Below are 16962 nucleotides of genomic sequence, written 5' to 3' on the forward strand. Positions count from 1 at the left end.
CATGACCAATTTGAAGATGACTGCGGAGCTAACTGTGCTGCTTCTGCATGGAGCCCTCTCCCTTGGTCTATAAGAGGTCTTGCCCACTGATTGTCAGTTGGGGGCAGCCAGCCTTTGGACAGGAATCCGCCTACCCCACCCCACTCCCTGCTGGCATCCAAAATAAAGCAAACTTTCCTTTCCACCAACCTGGCCTCTTCACTGGCTTTTGAGTGAGGAGCAGCCAGACTCTTATTTTTGGTCCCCCTTCCAAGTACCACCTAATACCTACCGAATTCTAGCAACTCTTTAGCTGCAAGGCAATTAACTATTTGGGCTTCCTAGGATGGCTCAGTGGTAAAGATTCCGCCTGCCAATGCAAGAGACACAGGAGACTTGGGTTAGATCCCTGGGTTGGGACGATCCCCTGGAGGAGGGCATGGCAACCCACTCCAGTAGTCTTGCCTGGAGAATCCCATGGACAGAGGAGCCTGGCGGGCTACAGTCCATAGGGTGGCCAAGAGTCAGACATGACTACGTGACTAAGCACACGCAATGAACTATTTGCTTGTTCCATGCTGGCCTGGTCTCTTCCCTTAGAGACAGGAACTGTCTTACTCTTTGTGTAGTTTTGTTAACACCCAGCAAAAATGTCTGGCACAGAGTAGGTGCTCCATAAATACTTAAGTAAATAATACAACACTGTTGACTAATGGCAATTAATCAATAACCAGTTAGCACCCCCACCTCATCCAGGCATTGGGAATAGTGCACAACTGCTTCCTTATTTACTGAGTGTGTGCTGTGTGGGCAACAGGCCAGGAACTTCCACTGAACACACGAGCCAGTGAAAGCCTAGATTACAAAAGCTTCAGTTGTGTTTGACTCTTTGCGACCCCATGGACTGTAGTCCACCAGGCTCCTCTGTCCATGAGATTCTCCAGGCAAGAATACTGGAGTGGATTGCCATTTCCTTCTCTGATAAAAGCCACGTAGAGAGAAAATCAACCACCTTTTGGGGGAAGGGCATGGGGCTGATGTGTGTGTGAGAAGGGGTGTGGGCGTGAGATGGCTGTAGGGAGAGTAAGATTTCCAAGTTTTAAAATAGACTTGCCAACCCACTAATTATATACAGTGTCTGAAAAGTACCAAAGCTGTTCTCTATTCGGAAAAAAAAATTGAAGTAAATAACTTGCAAGTATACTATATTTTCTTTCTCCTCTTCTGGGAGGGAGTGTGTTGAGCATGTATAACAATCATAAAAAAGAATTTTAAGGAAAAAAATGTTGCCTGTAATCCCGCCATCCTGCAGTTTTCATGTTTTAATGTTATTTGCTCATTTTATTTGTATGTGCATGATTTTTTCCATCTTTACAGAAAGGCCATTTTTCAGTCTTTCCTTAGACTTTTCTCCTGAGCATTTTCCCTTGCGGCCAAATGAGCTTCGTTATTATTTTCATCGGCTGAAGAAATTGCAGTGCTTGAGGCTGTTGTAGTACTGGAGCCATGGAGATCTGCACGCACAAAATGTTTTCCTCTTCCTACTCTGCTGTTGGAAGGTAAATTCCTGGGTGGCAAGGTCTGGATGCTTTCAGGACTGGTGAGTCTGCCACCTCCATCATGAAGGGCTGGTTTGAGCCTCTGTAGCACCAAGCTCAGTGCCTCCCTCAGATGCGAAAATGCAGCACAGTAGACTCCAGCATCTGCCCCTGACTGAGAACTGGAGAAGGCTTTCTGAATAGAGAGAGAAAAAGTCTTGCCAGAGGCTGGCCCCTGCCATTCAGATTAGCAGGATGTGGAGCTGCCTGCACTGGGAGCAGGGGAGTAGCCTTTTTGGGCAACTCTCAGGAGTCCATCCATTCCTTCTCCCCATCCTAGAAATTTCAGTTGCACATAAATTACCTGAGTTCAGTTCCAAGGTCCTCTAAATGTTGAACTCCTTGCAGAGAACCGAATGTCACTCACGTTTGCACTATATCCTTCTGGTGCTAAAGTGTATGGTATACATGCCAAATACATGGTGTGCTCTCGAAAAGGTGTGTGCTCTGCTCAGCTGTGTCTGACTCTTTGGGATCCCATGGACTGTAGCCCACCAGGATCCTCTGTCCACAGAATTTTCCATGCAAGAATACTCGAGTGGGTTGCCATTTCCTTCTCCAGGGGATGGAACCTGCCTCTTTCATCTCCTGCATTGGCAGGTGGGTTCTTCACCACTAGTGCCACCTGGGAAGCCCAGCAAACACATAGTGTGCCCTCTAAAATATGTACTATAAGCATTTCTGAGCTTGAGCCTTAAGAAGACATTTGCTTCATTAAGTGCTTTATCTTTTATCATAGTTCCCTCTTTTTCTCAACTATTCTGAACAGAGTTATATGAACCAGCTCAACAAGGGCTGGGTTTTTTGCAAATTTTCTTCTTTCCTGCCCTCTTTTTTTGTCTTTAGCCTGCTTTTAATTGTTGCAGGTACTGTTCATCCATGTTTTAATGGAATACTACCTCAAAGCTATTTCTCATTGTTTCTTAAACATATGCCAGCTGAGTTGGCCTTTTCTTCTTTTTAACTGGACCATTTTTAAAGTCTTTATTGCATTTGTTACAATATTACTTCTGACTTGTTTTGGTTTTTAGGCCTGGAGGCACTATGGGATTAGCTCCCTGACCAGGAATCAAACCTGCAACCTCTGCGTTGAAAGGTGGTCTAAACCCCTGGACCGCCAGGGAAGTCCCAGGGTTTTGCTTTTCGTGTTGTAGGATTCTACAAGTTTGGAGATGCATAGTTATGTCTCCATCATTACAGTGTCATGGAAGCTGTTTCCCTGTCTTAAAACTTCCTGCACTTCACCTTTTCATCCCTTCCTTTTTCTACCTGAAAGCAGAGCACCTCTTGACTGCAGTTTTGCCTTTTTCAGAACGTCATATATTAGCGAGTCTTTTCGGACAGCTTCACTGAGCAATATATATTTAAGGTTCCTTCACGTCTTTTTGTGCCTTGATGGCTCATTTCTTTTTCTTGCTAAATATCATTTCATTATACAGATGTACCACAGTTTATCGGTACATATGAAGGACATCTTGGCTATTTTTGGCAATTATGGATAAATAAAGCTGCTAAAAACATTTGGGTGCAGGTTTTGGTGTGGACATGGTCTTTAACTCATTTGGACAAATACCTAGGAGTGCAACTAACTGCTTGTCTGTTCAGACTACGGTTAAGAGACCGCCCAGCTTCTTCCTTCTGTCCCATGTTGCGTTGCCATCACCAATGAATTCAAATTCCTGTTGCTCCACATCCTCAATAGCATTTGGTGTTGTATTTTGGATTTTAGCTATTCTTGTAGGTATTAGTGCCATCTCATTTTAATTTGCTGTTCTCCAATGACATATTGACCACCTTTTCATTTTATTTGCCATCTGTGTATCTTCTTTGATGAGGTGTCTAAATATTCTGACCATTTTTTAACTGGGTTTGTTTTCTTACAGTTATTTTATTTAGGGTAAGTCTTTTGTCACTGTGTTTTGCTAATATTTTCTCCCAGTCTGTGGCTTGTCTTTTTGTTCTCTCGGCAATGCCTTTTGCAGAGAAATTTTTAACTTTGAAGTTCAACTTACCCATCTTTTTCTTTCCATGAATCGTGGTTTTGGTGGTTCATTAAAAAAAACAAAAACATCAAACATTAGAAATAGTCTACATTAGAAACGGTGGGCATACTAGTAAGCTGAGTTACTTAGAACTAAAGTCTCAATTAAGCAATTTGTATAATAATCTTTAAAAAGGATGACCTCTTTTGACTTAATTTTAAGTATCTGGGTCTTCTTCCTAAATAAAAGTTTTAAGGAATAAACCATGTGCATGGGAAAAACATATCAAAACAAAAAAACCATCACCCAGACTTCCGACTTTAACACGTGGTCACTTAAAAATCTTTGTAATTAAGACTGGACTTTGAGTACTTCTATTTTGTTGTCTCTAGGGCCCACTAGTTTTGATCACTATTTATACTCCATTGTAAGAATATGTCACATTTTATCCGTTCTTCAAAGGGGAATTGAGTGGTTTCTGGATTTTTGCTTTCTGTAAACAAGGCTTTGAAAATTGCTGTACATGTGTACTGTTCTCTATATGCAGGTTTTTCTGGGGCATACACTTAAGAGGAGTAAAATTTGTGGATTATAGCATGTTTGAAAGTCCAATTTTAAAAGGTACTAGTTTCCAAACCGTCCTAAGGACTGAATCACTTTTGGTTAATGTCAGCAACTCTTCAAACGCTAGATACTTCCAAACACTTTTAAATCTTTGCCAACTGAATGGGTATAAAATAGTATCTTATTGTGGTCTTGATTTGCATTTTAACTTTTCCTGGTTTGTAACTTAGCTTTTCACTTTCTTTGATGGTTTTACCATAAGGTATTTTTGGTTTAAAATGCCTCATTTTAATAGACAAACTCATCAGTAACACTTGCAGTCAATGCTTTGTGTCTTAAACAGTCCTTCTATACCCAAGGTTGAAGCAGTAATCATCTTTTTTTGAGAGTTAGAAAATTTTGTGTTTTACATTTAATTCATGAATTTTTTCCCTGTGATATAAGATAGGGAGCAATTTTCACTTCTTTTCTATGCTGACGACCAGTAGGGCTAGCTGTCATGATCACAGTCTCCTTCCCGCAATGTGGTGTGCCGTATTTCTTATACCCAGTTCATTTCATGCATGGCTTTTTTGGGGCATTTTGGTCTAATCTATTAGGATTCTGTACGACCCTTAGTGGATACCATGCTATTTTAATGAACATGGCTTCATGATGAGTCTTACACAGAGTGGAAAAATGCCCACCTCCCTGATGTCTCTTTATTGAAATGTCCTAGCCTTGAGCTCATCTTTACCTTTTAATTTAGAATCACCTTAACAAGTTTCAGGAGGAAACTTGGTGGGACTCTGATAGGAACTGCTTTGAATCTATAGGTCTATTTGGGTACAAAATACATCTTCTTGACACTGTCTGCCTAGCCGCAAACTTCTCTCTCTCCCTACTTTTTCAGGTCTTAGTTATTATCTCTTAATAATGTTTGAGAATTTTTTCTTAAGAGGTCCTCAACGTACATTGTTAATTTCCTAGGTACTTGGGTGTTAATACTATTGTAAAACGTGTCCTCCAGTTTTCTGATTGTTACTGATACAAAGAAATGCAACTGGCTTCAGAAAAGTAATGATACACCTACCTCTGTAATGAAACCCTGGTATTTCTGGTACTTTCTCTTTAGATTTGGGTTTTCTACAAAAAAAGAACATGTAATGTACAAATAATTAGTGTTTCCTACTTTTTATTTCTTATAAAATTTTTTACTCTATTGACTAGGATCTCCAACACAATTTTGAACATAAGCAGTGATAGTGGAAAACCAGCCCTTTGTTTCTGAATTTAAAGGGGTATGAAATTTCCTCTTTGTGGCAGATGCTTGTTTTTTGTTTCATAGATTTACACAGAAACTATCACCTTAAGGAAATTCCTTTCGAGTCCTAATTTATCAAGAGTTTCTATTATGAATGGGTGGTGTTAAATCCTATTATATACTTTAATTGGATATACTAAGATAGTCATAATGGTTTTCTCTTATTTAATATTTACAGATTCCAATGCTAAGTCATCATTACATATGGAGGGAGAATACACATACTAAGATGGAATACACAAGTATTAAGTAAACAAATATAAACTTAGAAATCTGTATTGCAAAATAGTAGAATCTGTTTTACATACTATTTCAAGTTTTTAAAAGGCTGGCTGCCACGTAAGTTTAAAAACCACAGAACAAATGGCTTTTTGGAGATCTTTCTACTCCACAGTTCTCCAGCTCTCCATGTTTGAGTTATGCTCTTTCAGGTTCTCTAATCCTACTAGAAAAAGAAGCTTCTACTAGATACTGATTTGTTGTGACAGAGTTCAGAACAGAGAAACAAACATGAGCTAGAAAATATGACACGTTCAACTCAAGGGAATGTAAGATCACAATTTATCATCGTTAAGTATCAGTCACAGATAGATGTGAGAGCTCATCTCACAAAATCAGTAAAGCAGAAAACTAAAGTACCAGAAGTCAAAATGAACTACCAGCAAGAGTAACGGAGAAAAAGCAATACAAGGGAATGTTATGGTTTTCCTTTTTATTTAATCAAAGACTGGTGGATAAACATAAATACAGCACAATTACTTCAGATCATTCTTCATATTGTATACACACAGACCGATGAACATCATCTGAAAGAAACCTGCAGTCAGCAATGAAATGCGTACAGCTTTTCCTTCCTTCGCTCAAAAAAACTGAAAAACACACAAACTTAGAATCTCATCAGCACACACTCTCCTGTGACAAATGATTCAGACATAAATAGTAGGTGCAAAGAAACTATATGCTAACATATGTATAACCTTTGTTAAGGAAAAACAGAAGCAGCCATAATGATTAAGATACATTCAATTACTGATAACTAGCTGTGCCCTAAAGGACATTATCAAAACAGAAATCGTGCTGCAGAGAAAAGCTATATATACATACACAATGAGAAAATAAACTGCAAGATTAAAGCATGCATGTTTAATACTGGGAAAAAAAATCACAGCCCTCCAAAATTTCTCCACATTTGTTATAAAAGCCCTCTGCACTCAACTAAAATTAAAATGATCTTAAAAGGATAATACTCGTAAAGTTTACTTTTTTCAGCCACAGAAACTGCAATGGAAATAAATGTTCAGAGTCATTTTCAAAACAAAAACAAAAATCTATTCTTCTGATGACATGTATGATTAAAGGTCTATGCAAGATACATTGCTCTACATTCCCAATGACTAGGAAAAAAAAACCTCAAGTCAGTTTTGAGTTTGCAGATGGTCAAAGGATTTTGTATTCCATCAGGAGTTCAAATCTTCTGGATCTTTTCACCAACAACTACTGGATTTTCTTTTCTGATTTTCTCAGCAGCATCAGCTTTGTAATTGTAAGAGCAATTGTGTACATCTGAGTAACGGTGTACACCACAGTAAACATTTCCACACCGGCATTCAAACCCTGAAAATGGATTAATACATGTACATGAGTTGAGTGCAAGGTCTAAATATTAAACTCTCTACATAATTAATGTTAAAAAGATCATGTCTTTAGGGCAGCAATCTAAAGAATCATTCCAAACTAGCAGTTGCACAACCTAGTACACTCTCAAAATTCACCAGCTGATGGCTTCAGTTCTTGTTACCACCTACAAACACAGGTCTGTGCCAGCCCAAGTCACAGCCACTCTCTGAGCTCAAGTTTCTTCACCTGAAACAAACCGCTTCCTATCAAAAACAGGACTGATAAACTGAAAAAACGAAAAAAGACATTGCTCAAATACTACAATGTGAAAAAATAAGCTTACTGTCAGAAGACAACCTTAAGATTTAGTTAAGAAAGATGAAACTTTGGACAGAACTGTTAACAAATAAAACAGTACATTAGCTTTCCTTGGCCAATCTCCAATGGAGATGTGAACTGTAATCTGGCTCAGTGACTAAGTACATGAGATCCAGTTGCCGAATCTATTCACTAACACAGGCAAATTACCGAGCCTCCCTGAGCCCCAGTTTCTGCACCTCTAATTCTGGAAATCAGTTATAGTAAGAATTAAACGAGGAAGTATTACCTGCCTAACATACAGTGAACATGCAATAAATGCTACTTATTTTAGGGAAATGCCCCAAGAATTGAAGCCAAAAGAGAGAAATAAGCAGGGTGAATAGTCTTTAAATAAAATTAGTCCTGCACCCCTAAAAAGGATTTTACTGTTACGATGGAATTGTTAGAACACAGGAATCAATATTTTAAATGTTGACATTTGATGCAAACTTCCTTTACCACATTTTTTTAAAACTTCAAAAGATATTCTGTAACTTCATAATATTTTATTTTTAAGATTTTATTATTATTATTATTTTGGCTGCACTACACATCTTGTGGGATCTTAGTTCCCCGGCCAGGGGTTGAACCTGGGAGTGAAAGTGTGCAGCCCTAACTCCTGGACCACCAGGGACGTCTCCTGTAGCTTCATAACATTGGATGAAAAATGAAGCCAAAAGTAACACCAGACTAACAAGACTGGACAAGATAGGAATCACTAAGTCACAGCCTTCTATTCATGAAGTCTAAGTTTCTGAGATTTAGAAAGACAGTATTTGATACTATACATATATATTATATAGTATATATATACACACACACTTTAAAATGCCTTATTTGTTCATGTTTGTAGTCTTTAAATAAATACACTTGCCAAGGCATGAGCCAATCTTAAAACATCTTTGATATCAGACTATATAAATCTCCTTTCCTCTTTTATTTACTCCTTAGCCACATAACCTTCCTAAAACATAATTTTGCTCAAAATTCTATCTATTTTTAAGTCAGTTTCTTAGGCAGAGTATTCAGCAGAATGCCCTTCACACAGTAAACAATAAATGGAAACTATTTATAGCTGCCACTCTTCCCCATCAGTTAACCCCAGTACACATCATCAGCTTCATCTGATGGTCTCAAACACCCTTCTGCACATATTTTGTGCTACATTCCCTACTATGGTCCCTAAACATGCCCTTATTCTTTCCTTTCTCTGAGCTTTCATTCAAGCTATCTTTTTTTCTGCCTGAAATGCTCCTATGTCCATCAGTTATAAGTCCTACTCATTTTTCAGGACCCAGCTGAAACATCCTACCTTCCGGATTCTTTGATGGGCCTCTGCTCCTCTCCTATGAATTATCAATAATTATGCACATCTCTGAACTCCCAAAGCCATCTATTTGACTGCATTTAAATGTACTTTCTTTGCCAAATAGCCGAGTAGTATTTTGAACATGTTCCCCCTCTCTTAATACCATCTAATAGCTCTGTTACAGCAGTCAGCATGTACTGATTGGGTGGCAGGACAGGTCTATCACATTACATGTATGAACTCTGTGAGCCCACACCACCAATGACTGGCCGTTTTACACACGGCTCACCAAGTACTTAAACACCCTCTCTCACACAATTCCTCACTCTCTAAAGGCAGGAGCCAGGAGCCACACCCTTGCCCTTTCACAGAGCCTGGCACACTGACCTTACTTGTCTAACATTCTCAAATGCAGCTAAAATGAATTTTAAAAGAAAAGCTACTCATTTCACTATTAGGTATGTAACTAAAGCTACTTTTACTTAAGAAAATTCAGGAGATGAAGCATATCCATTATTAACTCACATGAAAACAAAAATAATCTTAATTGAAGCCATTAATAGTAAGCCAAGCATTATCTTAAATAAAATCTTAATTTAAACCTTGTGACTGAGGCCCTTACCAGTAAGTCCCACTTTCTTTCTGCACATGAAACAGCGATTCTTTTTCTGTTTTGGTTTTTCAAGAGACTTGCTTTGCTCTTCAGATGCCTGCTGTGCCGTTTCTGATACTGAAGCTGACAAAAATATGAAGGTGGTGAAACTTAATTGTGCAATGAGATTCTGAGGTGAGGTGGTTGCTACCCCCACCTGCCCCCACTGATCTGTTTATTCAGAGGATAACTGAGTGTTTATTTATTAGCATGGAAAGATGCCCACAGTTAACTTACAAAGTAGTTTATATAATATGACCCCCCTTTTGTTAAATGCATATATGTATGCTAAGTATGTATGTATACACACATGCAGAAAAGCTAAACTATACATTGAGATGTTAACAATAACTCTAGAAAGTGCTATATTTTTGAAATTTTCTGATAATTATGTATTTGACCAATAAAAGACATACAACACACAAACACTACTTGGGTATTCTAAGGGAGTGTGTAAGAAAATGGTCACATGCAAACTTCCAAATATTGCTGAGTCAAAACTATGTAGATGTCAAAGAGGACAAGGGAAAGAAATCCTAAAACCAAGACTCAGTGGAATACTAAGTATGTTCAAAATTCTCAGACTATTTCATATAAAACCTTTAAAATAGGAGAAATAAGATATATTGATTAAAACATTACAATTAAGATAGTTAATTAAGTAGTGAACCCAAGGCCATCTGCACTAAAATTCAGGTCAAATTATTGCCCCTACACCCTAATTAGACTTCTCTGGTGGCTCAGACGGTAAAGCGTCTGCTTACAATGCAGAAGACCTGGGTTCAATCCCTGGGTCGGGAAGATCTCCTGGAGAAGAAAATGGCAATCCACTCCAGTATTCTTGCCTGGAAAATCCCATGGACGGAGGAGCCTGGTAGGCTATAGTCCATGAGGTCGCAAAGAGTCGGACACGACTGAGCGACTTCACTTTCACTACACCCTAACTAATGGATTTAATAAACTGGAAACCTGTCATTCCTTAGATACATTCCTCACTGTATAAATGAGATACTGCTGTTTATTAAATCACAAGGCGTAATTAAAAGAGAAAGGTGCTTTAATATAGTAAATTCTCAATTAAACATGAAAAAAATTCTTCAGAGCCATGAGGACCAAATGGAAGCAGTACCAACCACCTGGTGGCAACATATCCTGATTATGAGCAGAATACCTACAGAGAAAAAAGCGGTTTCAAGGACACCACTCTGAAAACTCCAATAAACAATGTTAGGGAATTCTGGTTTAGGCACACAGTGGCTACTCGTGTGCCTTCTTCCATCTGGGATGATTTTCCTATCTAATAAATTCTGCTTGAGGGATACAAGTGGAACAATAAGAAAGAGAGAGAACAGATACCTGGGCAAGTCACCAAACCAGCTGACCCTACCCTGGGAACTGAGGGGGGCTGGAGCTGGCAGCAGGAACACACACACAGACAGCCTACTCTAGTAAGCACCACAGCTATCTGGTGGAAAGAATAATGGCCTGGAGTCAGGTGCCCAGGTTCCAGTTCCAGCTCAAATGACTACAGCACTTGAGTCAAAGACGTCTTTTCTTTTTGTCCATCTATTAAGTAGATGGAAAAAATATTCTCTGCATTTATTCCTATCAAATAGGGAAATCACAAGTACATTGTGTGTCGTAAGTGTGTGTATCTGTATAGACACACAGTTGTATGCGGGTTTATAATAAGACATTTTCAATTCAACAGTATAAGCAAATTAAAAAAAAAAAAAAAAAACTAGCCTAAGAGATTTTACACATTGAAAACTAACCCTCACAAACTCATGAAACTTATATCTGATTGTTCAATGATTCTGCTATGCTGAAATTATGGATGCTATGTTCTTGAAAGGTACTTAAGTTAATATTGGTTTAACTTAAGTCACGTGAAAAAAAAGGAGTCTATACAATTTAAAACCCCACTATTTAAAACCTCAATAGTGGTACAGAAAGCGCTTGCCAATGCAGGAGATATAAGAGACATGGGTTCGATTCCTCATCAGGAAGATCTCCTGGAGGAGAGCATGGCAACCCACTCCAGTATTCTTTCCTGGAGAGTCCTATAGACAGAGGAGCCTGGCAGGCTACAGTCCATGGGGTCGCAAAGAGTTGGACAAGACTAAAGCGACTCCGCATGCACAATTTCTCCTAACATAGCATCAAGACCATCGTTTGCATTAATGTACTCAGCACTAGGTGAAGAAAACTGTTATTATTATCCATATACCATAAATGGGTCTGTGTATTATAATAGTTCACCAACTTAAAATCTTTTTTTTTTGTCAAACTTGTAAAACAACTGCTGTTTTATTCTTAAGCAGCATATATTTTCCCACTATCAACATTCTAAAATTTGTTCAACTTCAAGATGTAAATAACACCTTCATGGTTAGCAGCCTGTTTTCATTCTTCCATCCTTAGCTCTCTCTGTAGACTGCCAAGCAACCCCTGTTTCTCAATTCTCTGCATCTGGGGCCTGAAAGTAACCAGGATCCAGATAACGTATCCTCTCCCCAGTGCCGACTTGGTACCCTACCTGCTCTTCTCCATTCTGCCTCTCATCTTCCAACCTGGGCCAAGGACTTCCAAACCTCAGGCAGAAGACTGCTCACACGTTTAAACACCCATTTACCCATCTACTACCTCCAATTGAGTCTTTAAGTTTTGAAATGTGACCACTTTCAATTTGCTCTATCTAAAATCTTGTCTCACCATCACTTCTTTCAACCTCCCTGTTGAGAACAAACACATCATTGCCGTTTCAACTGTCATCCAATTGAAAGCTTTAACATCACCCTTGTCTCATTTCCCATGTCTAATGGATAACTAAATTTGGGGAATTTTTCTATTTCTGCTTTAAAAGATATCCTTTGTCTCCGCCCATCTTTAAACTTTTCAATTTAACTAAAAATTATTCATTTATAATAATCATGAATATTTACAATATTCATAATTGCATGGAATATTTACGCTGATCAGTTACATTTTCTTTCTACAGCAAAATGTCTAAGAAGGCAAATTATGCCAATCATTTGTTGGGCATGAAATCAGAGGAAGGGGAATTAGCTAGCTTAATTAAATTAAAACTTTAGCAAACTTCAGCTAAGATTGCCAGGTGTATCTATCGTTACCCTGTGAACACCATGTACAGTGGGAGGCTTCAATGGGTACAGCATCGTGTCCGTTTAAATCATGTCACAGGTCAAATGACACACAGTTCATCTTCTGGCTTCTTTCCAGAGTATCCTTCTCAATTAATACATCGTTTCCACACACTAGTAGGATATAACTAACCAAGCACAGATTTTTCACAGCATCCTAAATGCCTCCTCTACTAGCATTGCCCAGTAAGAAAGCCTTCATACACATATTCCAGTCTTCCTAGATCCACTTCACTTTGGTTCACATAATGGGGCTACGAAGAGCATGGGCAAGAACTTGAGATGCCATGCTATAAATAAGAGTAACTGAGCGTGACTGTTGCGTTGGAAGTCACACATGGGGAAAGGGGGGTCACTGCCAGTCAAAGTAAATAGATAATCCGAGTCCAAAGCTAGAGATTCCTCTTAAACCAGCAGCTCCGGTTCATGGGAGAGGAAAGAATATTTAGGTTAAAACAGACAAAACAGTAAAAGAGAACAGTATAACACAACTACTCATTTGTTTAATTATATTTCTCAAACGAAACAGATTTCTAAATTTCTATGTTGATGCTGATGACCTAATTACATATAAGTGGGAAAAGGCTCCCTACATTTCAGTCAATCAAATACTTAAGAATGTAAAACACTCTGCTCATAAAGAAAACAAATATAAAAAATATGTATCAGGCAGGTAATTTCAAAAACACATGCATCTAGGAGAATGCCTGGCTAGGAATACTCAAATGTTAAATAAATGACCAAACATGTGCTGGTTCATGTGCAAACCTTGCAGGTCTTCTGTTTCAGGTATTGCTTTGTCCACAGATGTACTGTCCACTTGGGAAGATGCTACAGATTCTGATAAAAGTGACTGATTTGACACAGGGCTAGAAAAGCAAAAATATTTAGATTTTAAAAGATGATCTCTATTCATGACTAGAAACTAAGTGGTTAGTAAGTAAGAGTTCAACATATTTAAGCAGATCATTAAGACAGGAATTAACCAGAAATGCTTTTTTAAAAAAAACTTCTATATAACTACAGAATTTTGAAACTTGAGACCAATTTGGACCAAAAATTTTTTGCTTTTGAAATAAAGCAATAGTATGTGTCTACTGTGTATGAATTCACTAAATGAACACTAGTATGATAAAGACATGCTTCAGGAACCCTAACACAAAGTTGTATATGATGTACTGATGGACACAGGAGAACTGGAAAAAGGAACTTCAGAGCAGAAACTTAGTATATGTTTCCTAACAGCAGGGTAAGAATGAAAGAAATATTTCTGTGTTTCCAGCTTCTAAAAGACTTCAGTTAAAAAGAAACTACAATACAAATAGATATCAGGACGACATCATGATATTAAACAAACAGAGAATAGGATCACACGATATTAAACAGAGAACCTGTGACAAGACCATTTTTTAATACAAAGCACTAGTATTTGCATCAAAGGCCTATGACTAGAAGAACTTAGCATGCTTCAAAAGGACTTCAGGGGTTGGTCAGGATACATTATGAAGAAAAATAAAGAAAAAAAGCTGTCTGAAAAACAAAATCTTTTCATTGAATTTTAAGACAACTCCCTACTCTCACTGTAATGTAATACCAATAAAAAGATTTTTCTGACTGGTCAGTGATAATAATGAGACAGATACAATTTTCTGCTAGTTAATCCTGAAGTGACTCTAAATAGTTTTCCTTAAATAACAGAACTGACCAGATACGGAAAAAATGCCTTACTTTTCGACAGCTCTCTGGTCACAGTTCAGAGGCGGCCTCTTACCTTGGCTGCATAGATGAAGCTGTCGAGTCTAGCACTGACTGAGCCTCTGGGACACTACCGTCTGTGCACTGGACTGGTAAGGACTCAGACAGACTTGTGACAGAAGGCGCTGCAACAGGACCACATCGCATGTTAGTGACTCTGTGCCCTGGGCGGGCTGGCACCTTGTCTAAAGAAACCAAGACCAGTTTCCCACGAAATACAGTATATGGGTTTTGTTTTACTATGTAATATGCCGGTTCATTACTTTAGCTAAAAGCTATCAATAATTTTCCTATGAAAAGGAAGCTAATTTTACCACATACAAAATATACATAGTCAAGACCTAAACCACTATTTTTTAGGATTATCGCCCAAACTCTTTAATTTGTAAATGTCTTCCAAATAATAGTGCACAATGAGATCTTTAAAATAAAAAAGAATTCAGCAGTAGGGCAAATGTAAGTTCAGAATTAAAATCTGCACTCAGGTTATATTATTTCACCTGTTCTTCATAAGGCAAAATGTAGATAATGATTTTACAAAACAATATAGTAACTTATATTCACTTGATTTTAGCCTCAAGAAAATTTAAAGAAGTCCAGCTTGAACAGGAAGCAGTGATGAAATAAGACTCCACAAGCAATTTTAAATGAACTAAGTAACAGCCTGCACTTTCATTAACCATAGAAACCTACACATTCAGGCATTAACCTACATGAGAACTATCCTAGATGAGTAAAGCTCATGCTCAAAATCCCTTTTTACACAATCACTGAAGCAAAAGCCACTTCAATTCCAGGAGAATCCTCTGACATAAAAATGCATAAAGAACTCAAGTTAACTGGGGATGAACAAACACCCTTTTCTCTGAGTCAAACTGCCCCACCTCTCCTTCCTATGCAGAATGGAGGAAGGCTTTCTCTGAAGTCATCTGTGGCTATCTATTTGGAACTCTCTCCTCCTACCTTGGCCTCAGAAGTCATCCTAGAGGAAAGAATCAAGGTCCTCATAGAGGCCCCACTCCTTCAGAGCTTATTTTCCAAGACAGCTCTACATACTTGGGAGTGTGCATCTATTTTATTAATTAGTAAGATAAGAGTTCTCGAGCACAGCATTTAAGACTGAGATGGATCTACAGTAGTTCTTTTCAATGAGTGGAGATACTCCTCTTTCTCTTGCCCTATCACCGATCATTACAATATGTAACGAGACATTTTCCTGATATAAATGTAGTAATGCAAGTACAGTGTGAAAGCAGGAAGAGGTGCTGGGTATCCTGTGCTATTCAGGTATATCTCAGTTATGAACAGCGCTGTGTTTTACTTACCAGGTAAGAACTACTTACCAGGTGGGCTTATTCTACCATTACTACTATTCTGTCTTTGAAGATGTTCTTTATAGCACACTGAACACATGCCATTCGTACGAGGGTTTCCATAAAATCCGCAGCCAGTGGAACAAAGCATAGGCACTTGGCTGTGATTAGTTTCTTGAGCCATGTTCCTCTGTTGCACACCTGAAATTTACAAAGAATGAGCAGAGAACTCTCATACATACTACAATCATATATTATCCAAATCTGCTTTATGTAATAAAGGAAAATGCACATATACTCCTCCCTAAACCACTCTACAGCTGTCTGGCGTAGAGAGAGGGGGAAAAAAAAGATCGAAAGGATACAAAAACTGAACTTTTATCTCCAACCCTCACTGTACAAAAGGAGGATTGTACTGGCTCAAACAATGTTATGAACTAGAGCAAGGTATCTGATCTAAAGACTCCACACCATCAGAATGTTAAGAAAAATCCTTTAAGTCTAGTTCAGCTTGGACACCTAGGAATGAGAAATACAGTTTGCTCTTTGTTGTATCAGTAAGGCATAATCACTTAACTTTTGCTTAAAAAGTTCATGTTTTAACTTGCATGATGTTTTCTGTTTAAAAAGCATTTAACATAGTATCAATGCTGGTGAAGATGTGGAGAAATAGAACACTAGTAAAATGAGAAATTGAGTCAGTCATTTTAGAAAGCTACGTTGACAATTCATCTTAAGAGCCTTGTGGAAGACTGTCCTTTTGAACCCATCATCTCCTTCAACAGAATAACTTGGGTAGAATCAGAAAAAAATTATAAATACATATGTATATATACACACATATACACAAGGCATGTATTTCACAGCTTATTTATAACGTTGACAAACCTACTAATCATCAATAAGGATAAGAAAGAATAAATGATGGGAAAGCTATCAGATTGTTTTTTTCTGATGTGTATCTTCTCTGTACTTTTAAAATCCTCTTAAATGAAGATACTACTATATAATTTGGGACAAAATATTTAAAGTGCTTAAAATTTAAAAACTAACAGGCAGAGGAATTGTTTGGGAACCACAGGCAACAATCAATTACAGCAGACCGAAGAACCCTGTGTGCCATTTCTCCCATATGAATAACGTGACAGAAGGTAATAACAGGTTCTATCTTATTAAAAAAAAAAAAAAAAAAAGCCTCCCAAATGAAATGAAGGTTACTCCAAAATGGGTGTAGGTGTCTTTACAGAGGAGTCTATGTTCAAACATCATAAATGATAAGACTAACAATGAAGGACAATGTTTTACCACTGAAGTTTTCTCGAATTGATAAACAATGAAAGAAACCTTCACTGTTTACCACTAACAG

The 16962-nt window shown here is 38.0% G+C and overlaps 2 protein-coding genes across 4 annotated transcripts in view; both read right to left on the reverse strand.

The window, feature by feature from the left end:
- The window catches only part of FAH (fumarylacetoacetate hydrolase), a 39933-nt gene extending 34690 nt beyond the window's left edge, over positions 1 to 5243 (reverse strand). Inside the window, exon 1 of one of the 2 annotated variants that reach the window (XM_081546743.1) lies at positions 5196 to 5243. The gene's annotated coding sequence lies outside the window, so the exon portion shown is untranslated. Of the gene's footprint in view, positions 1 to 271; positions 350 to 5195 lie in introns of those variants that run through there. The other variant, XM_081546741.1, reaches the window with a different exon arrangement.
- Positions 5244 to 6123: 880 nt separating this feature from the next.
- The window catches only part of ZFAND6 (zinc finger AN1-type containing 6), a 51269-nt gene continuing 40430 nt past the window's right edge, over positions 6124 to 16962 (reverse strand). Inside the window, exons 2-6 of one of the 2 annotated variants that reach the window (XM_081546745.1) lie at positions 15627 to 15797; positions 14300 to 14408; positions 13297 to 13397; positions 9335 to 9448; positions 6124 to 7040 (exon numbers count right to left, since the gene is read on the reverse strand). In XM_081546745.1, the coding sequence (XP_081402871.1) occupies positions 6892 to 7040; positions 9335 to 9448; positions 13297 to 13397; positions 14300 to 14408; positions 15627 to 15780 (627 nt within the window). In that variant the 5' untranslated portion in view covers positions 15781 to 15797 and the 3' untranslated portion in view covers positions 6124 to 6891. The remainder of the gene's footprint in view (positions 7041 to 9334; positions 9449 to 13296; positions 13398 to 14299; positions 14409 to 15626; positions 15798 to 16962) is intronic. The other variant, XM_081546746.1, reaches the window with a different exon arrangement.

The sequence above is a fragment of the Giraffa tippelskirchi genome, chromosome 12 (genome assembly GCF_054371585.1).
Source record: "Giraffa tippelskirchi isolate mGirTip1 chromosome 12, T2T-mGirTip1v1.2.pri, whole genome shotgun sequence".
In the NCBI taxonomy this organism is placed as follows: Eukaryota; Metazoa; Chordata; class Mammalia; order Artiodactyla; family Giraffidae; genus Giraffa; species Giraffa tippelskirchi.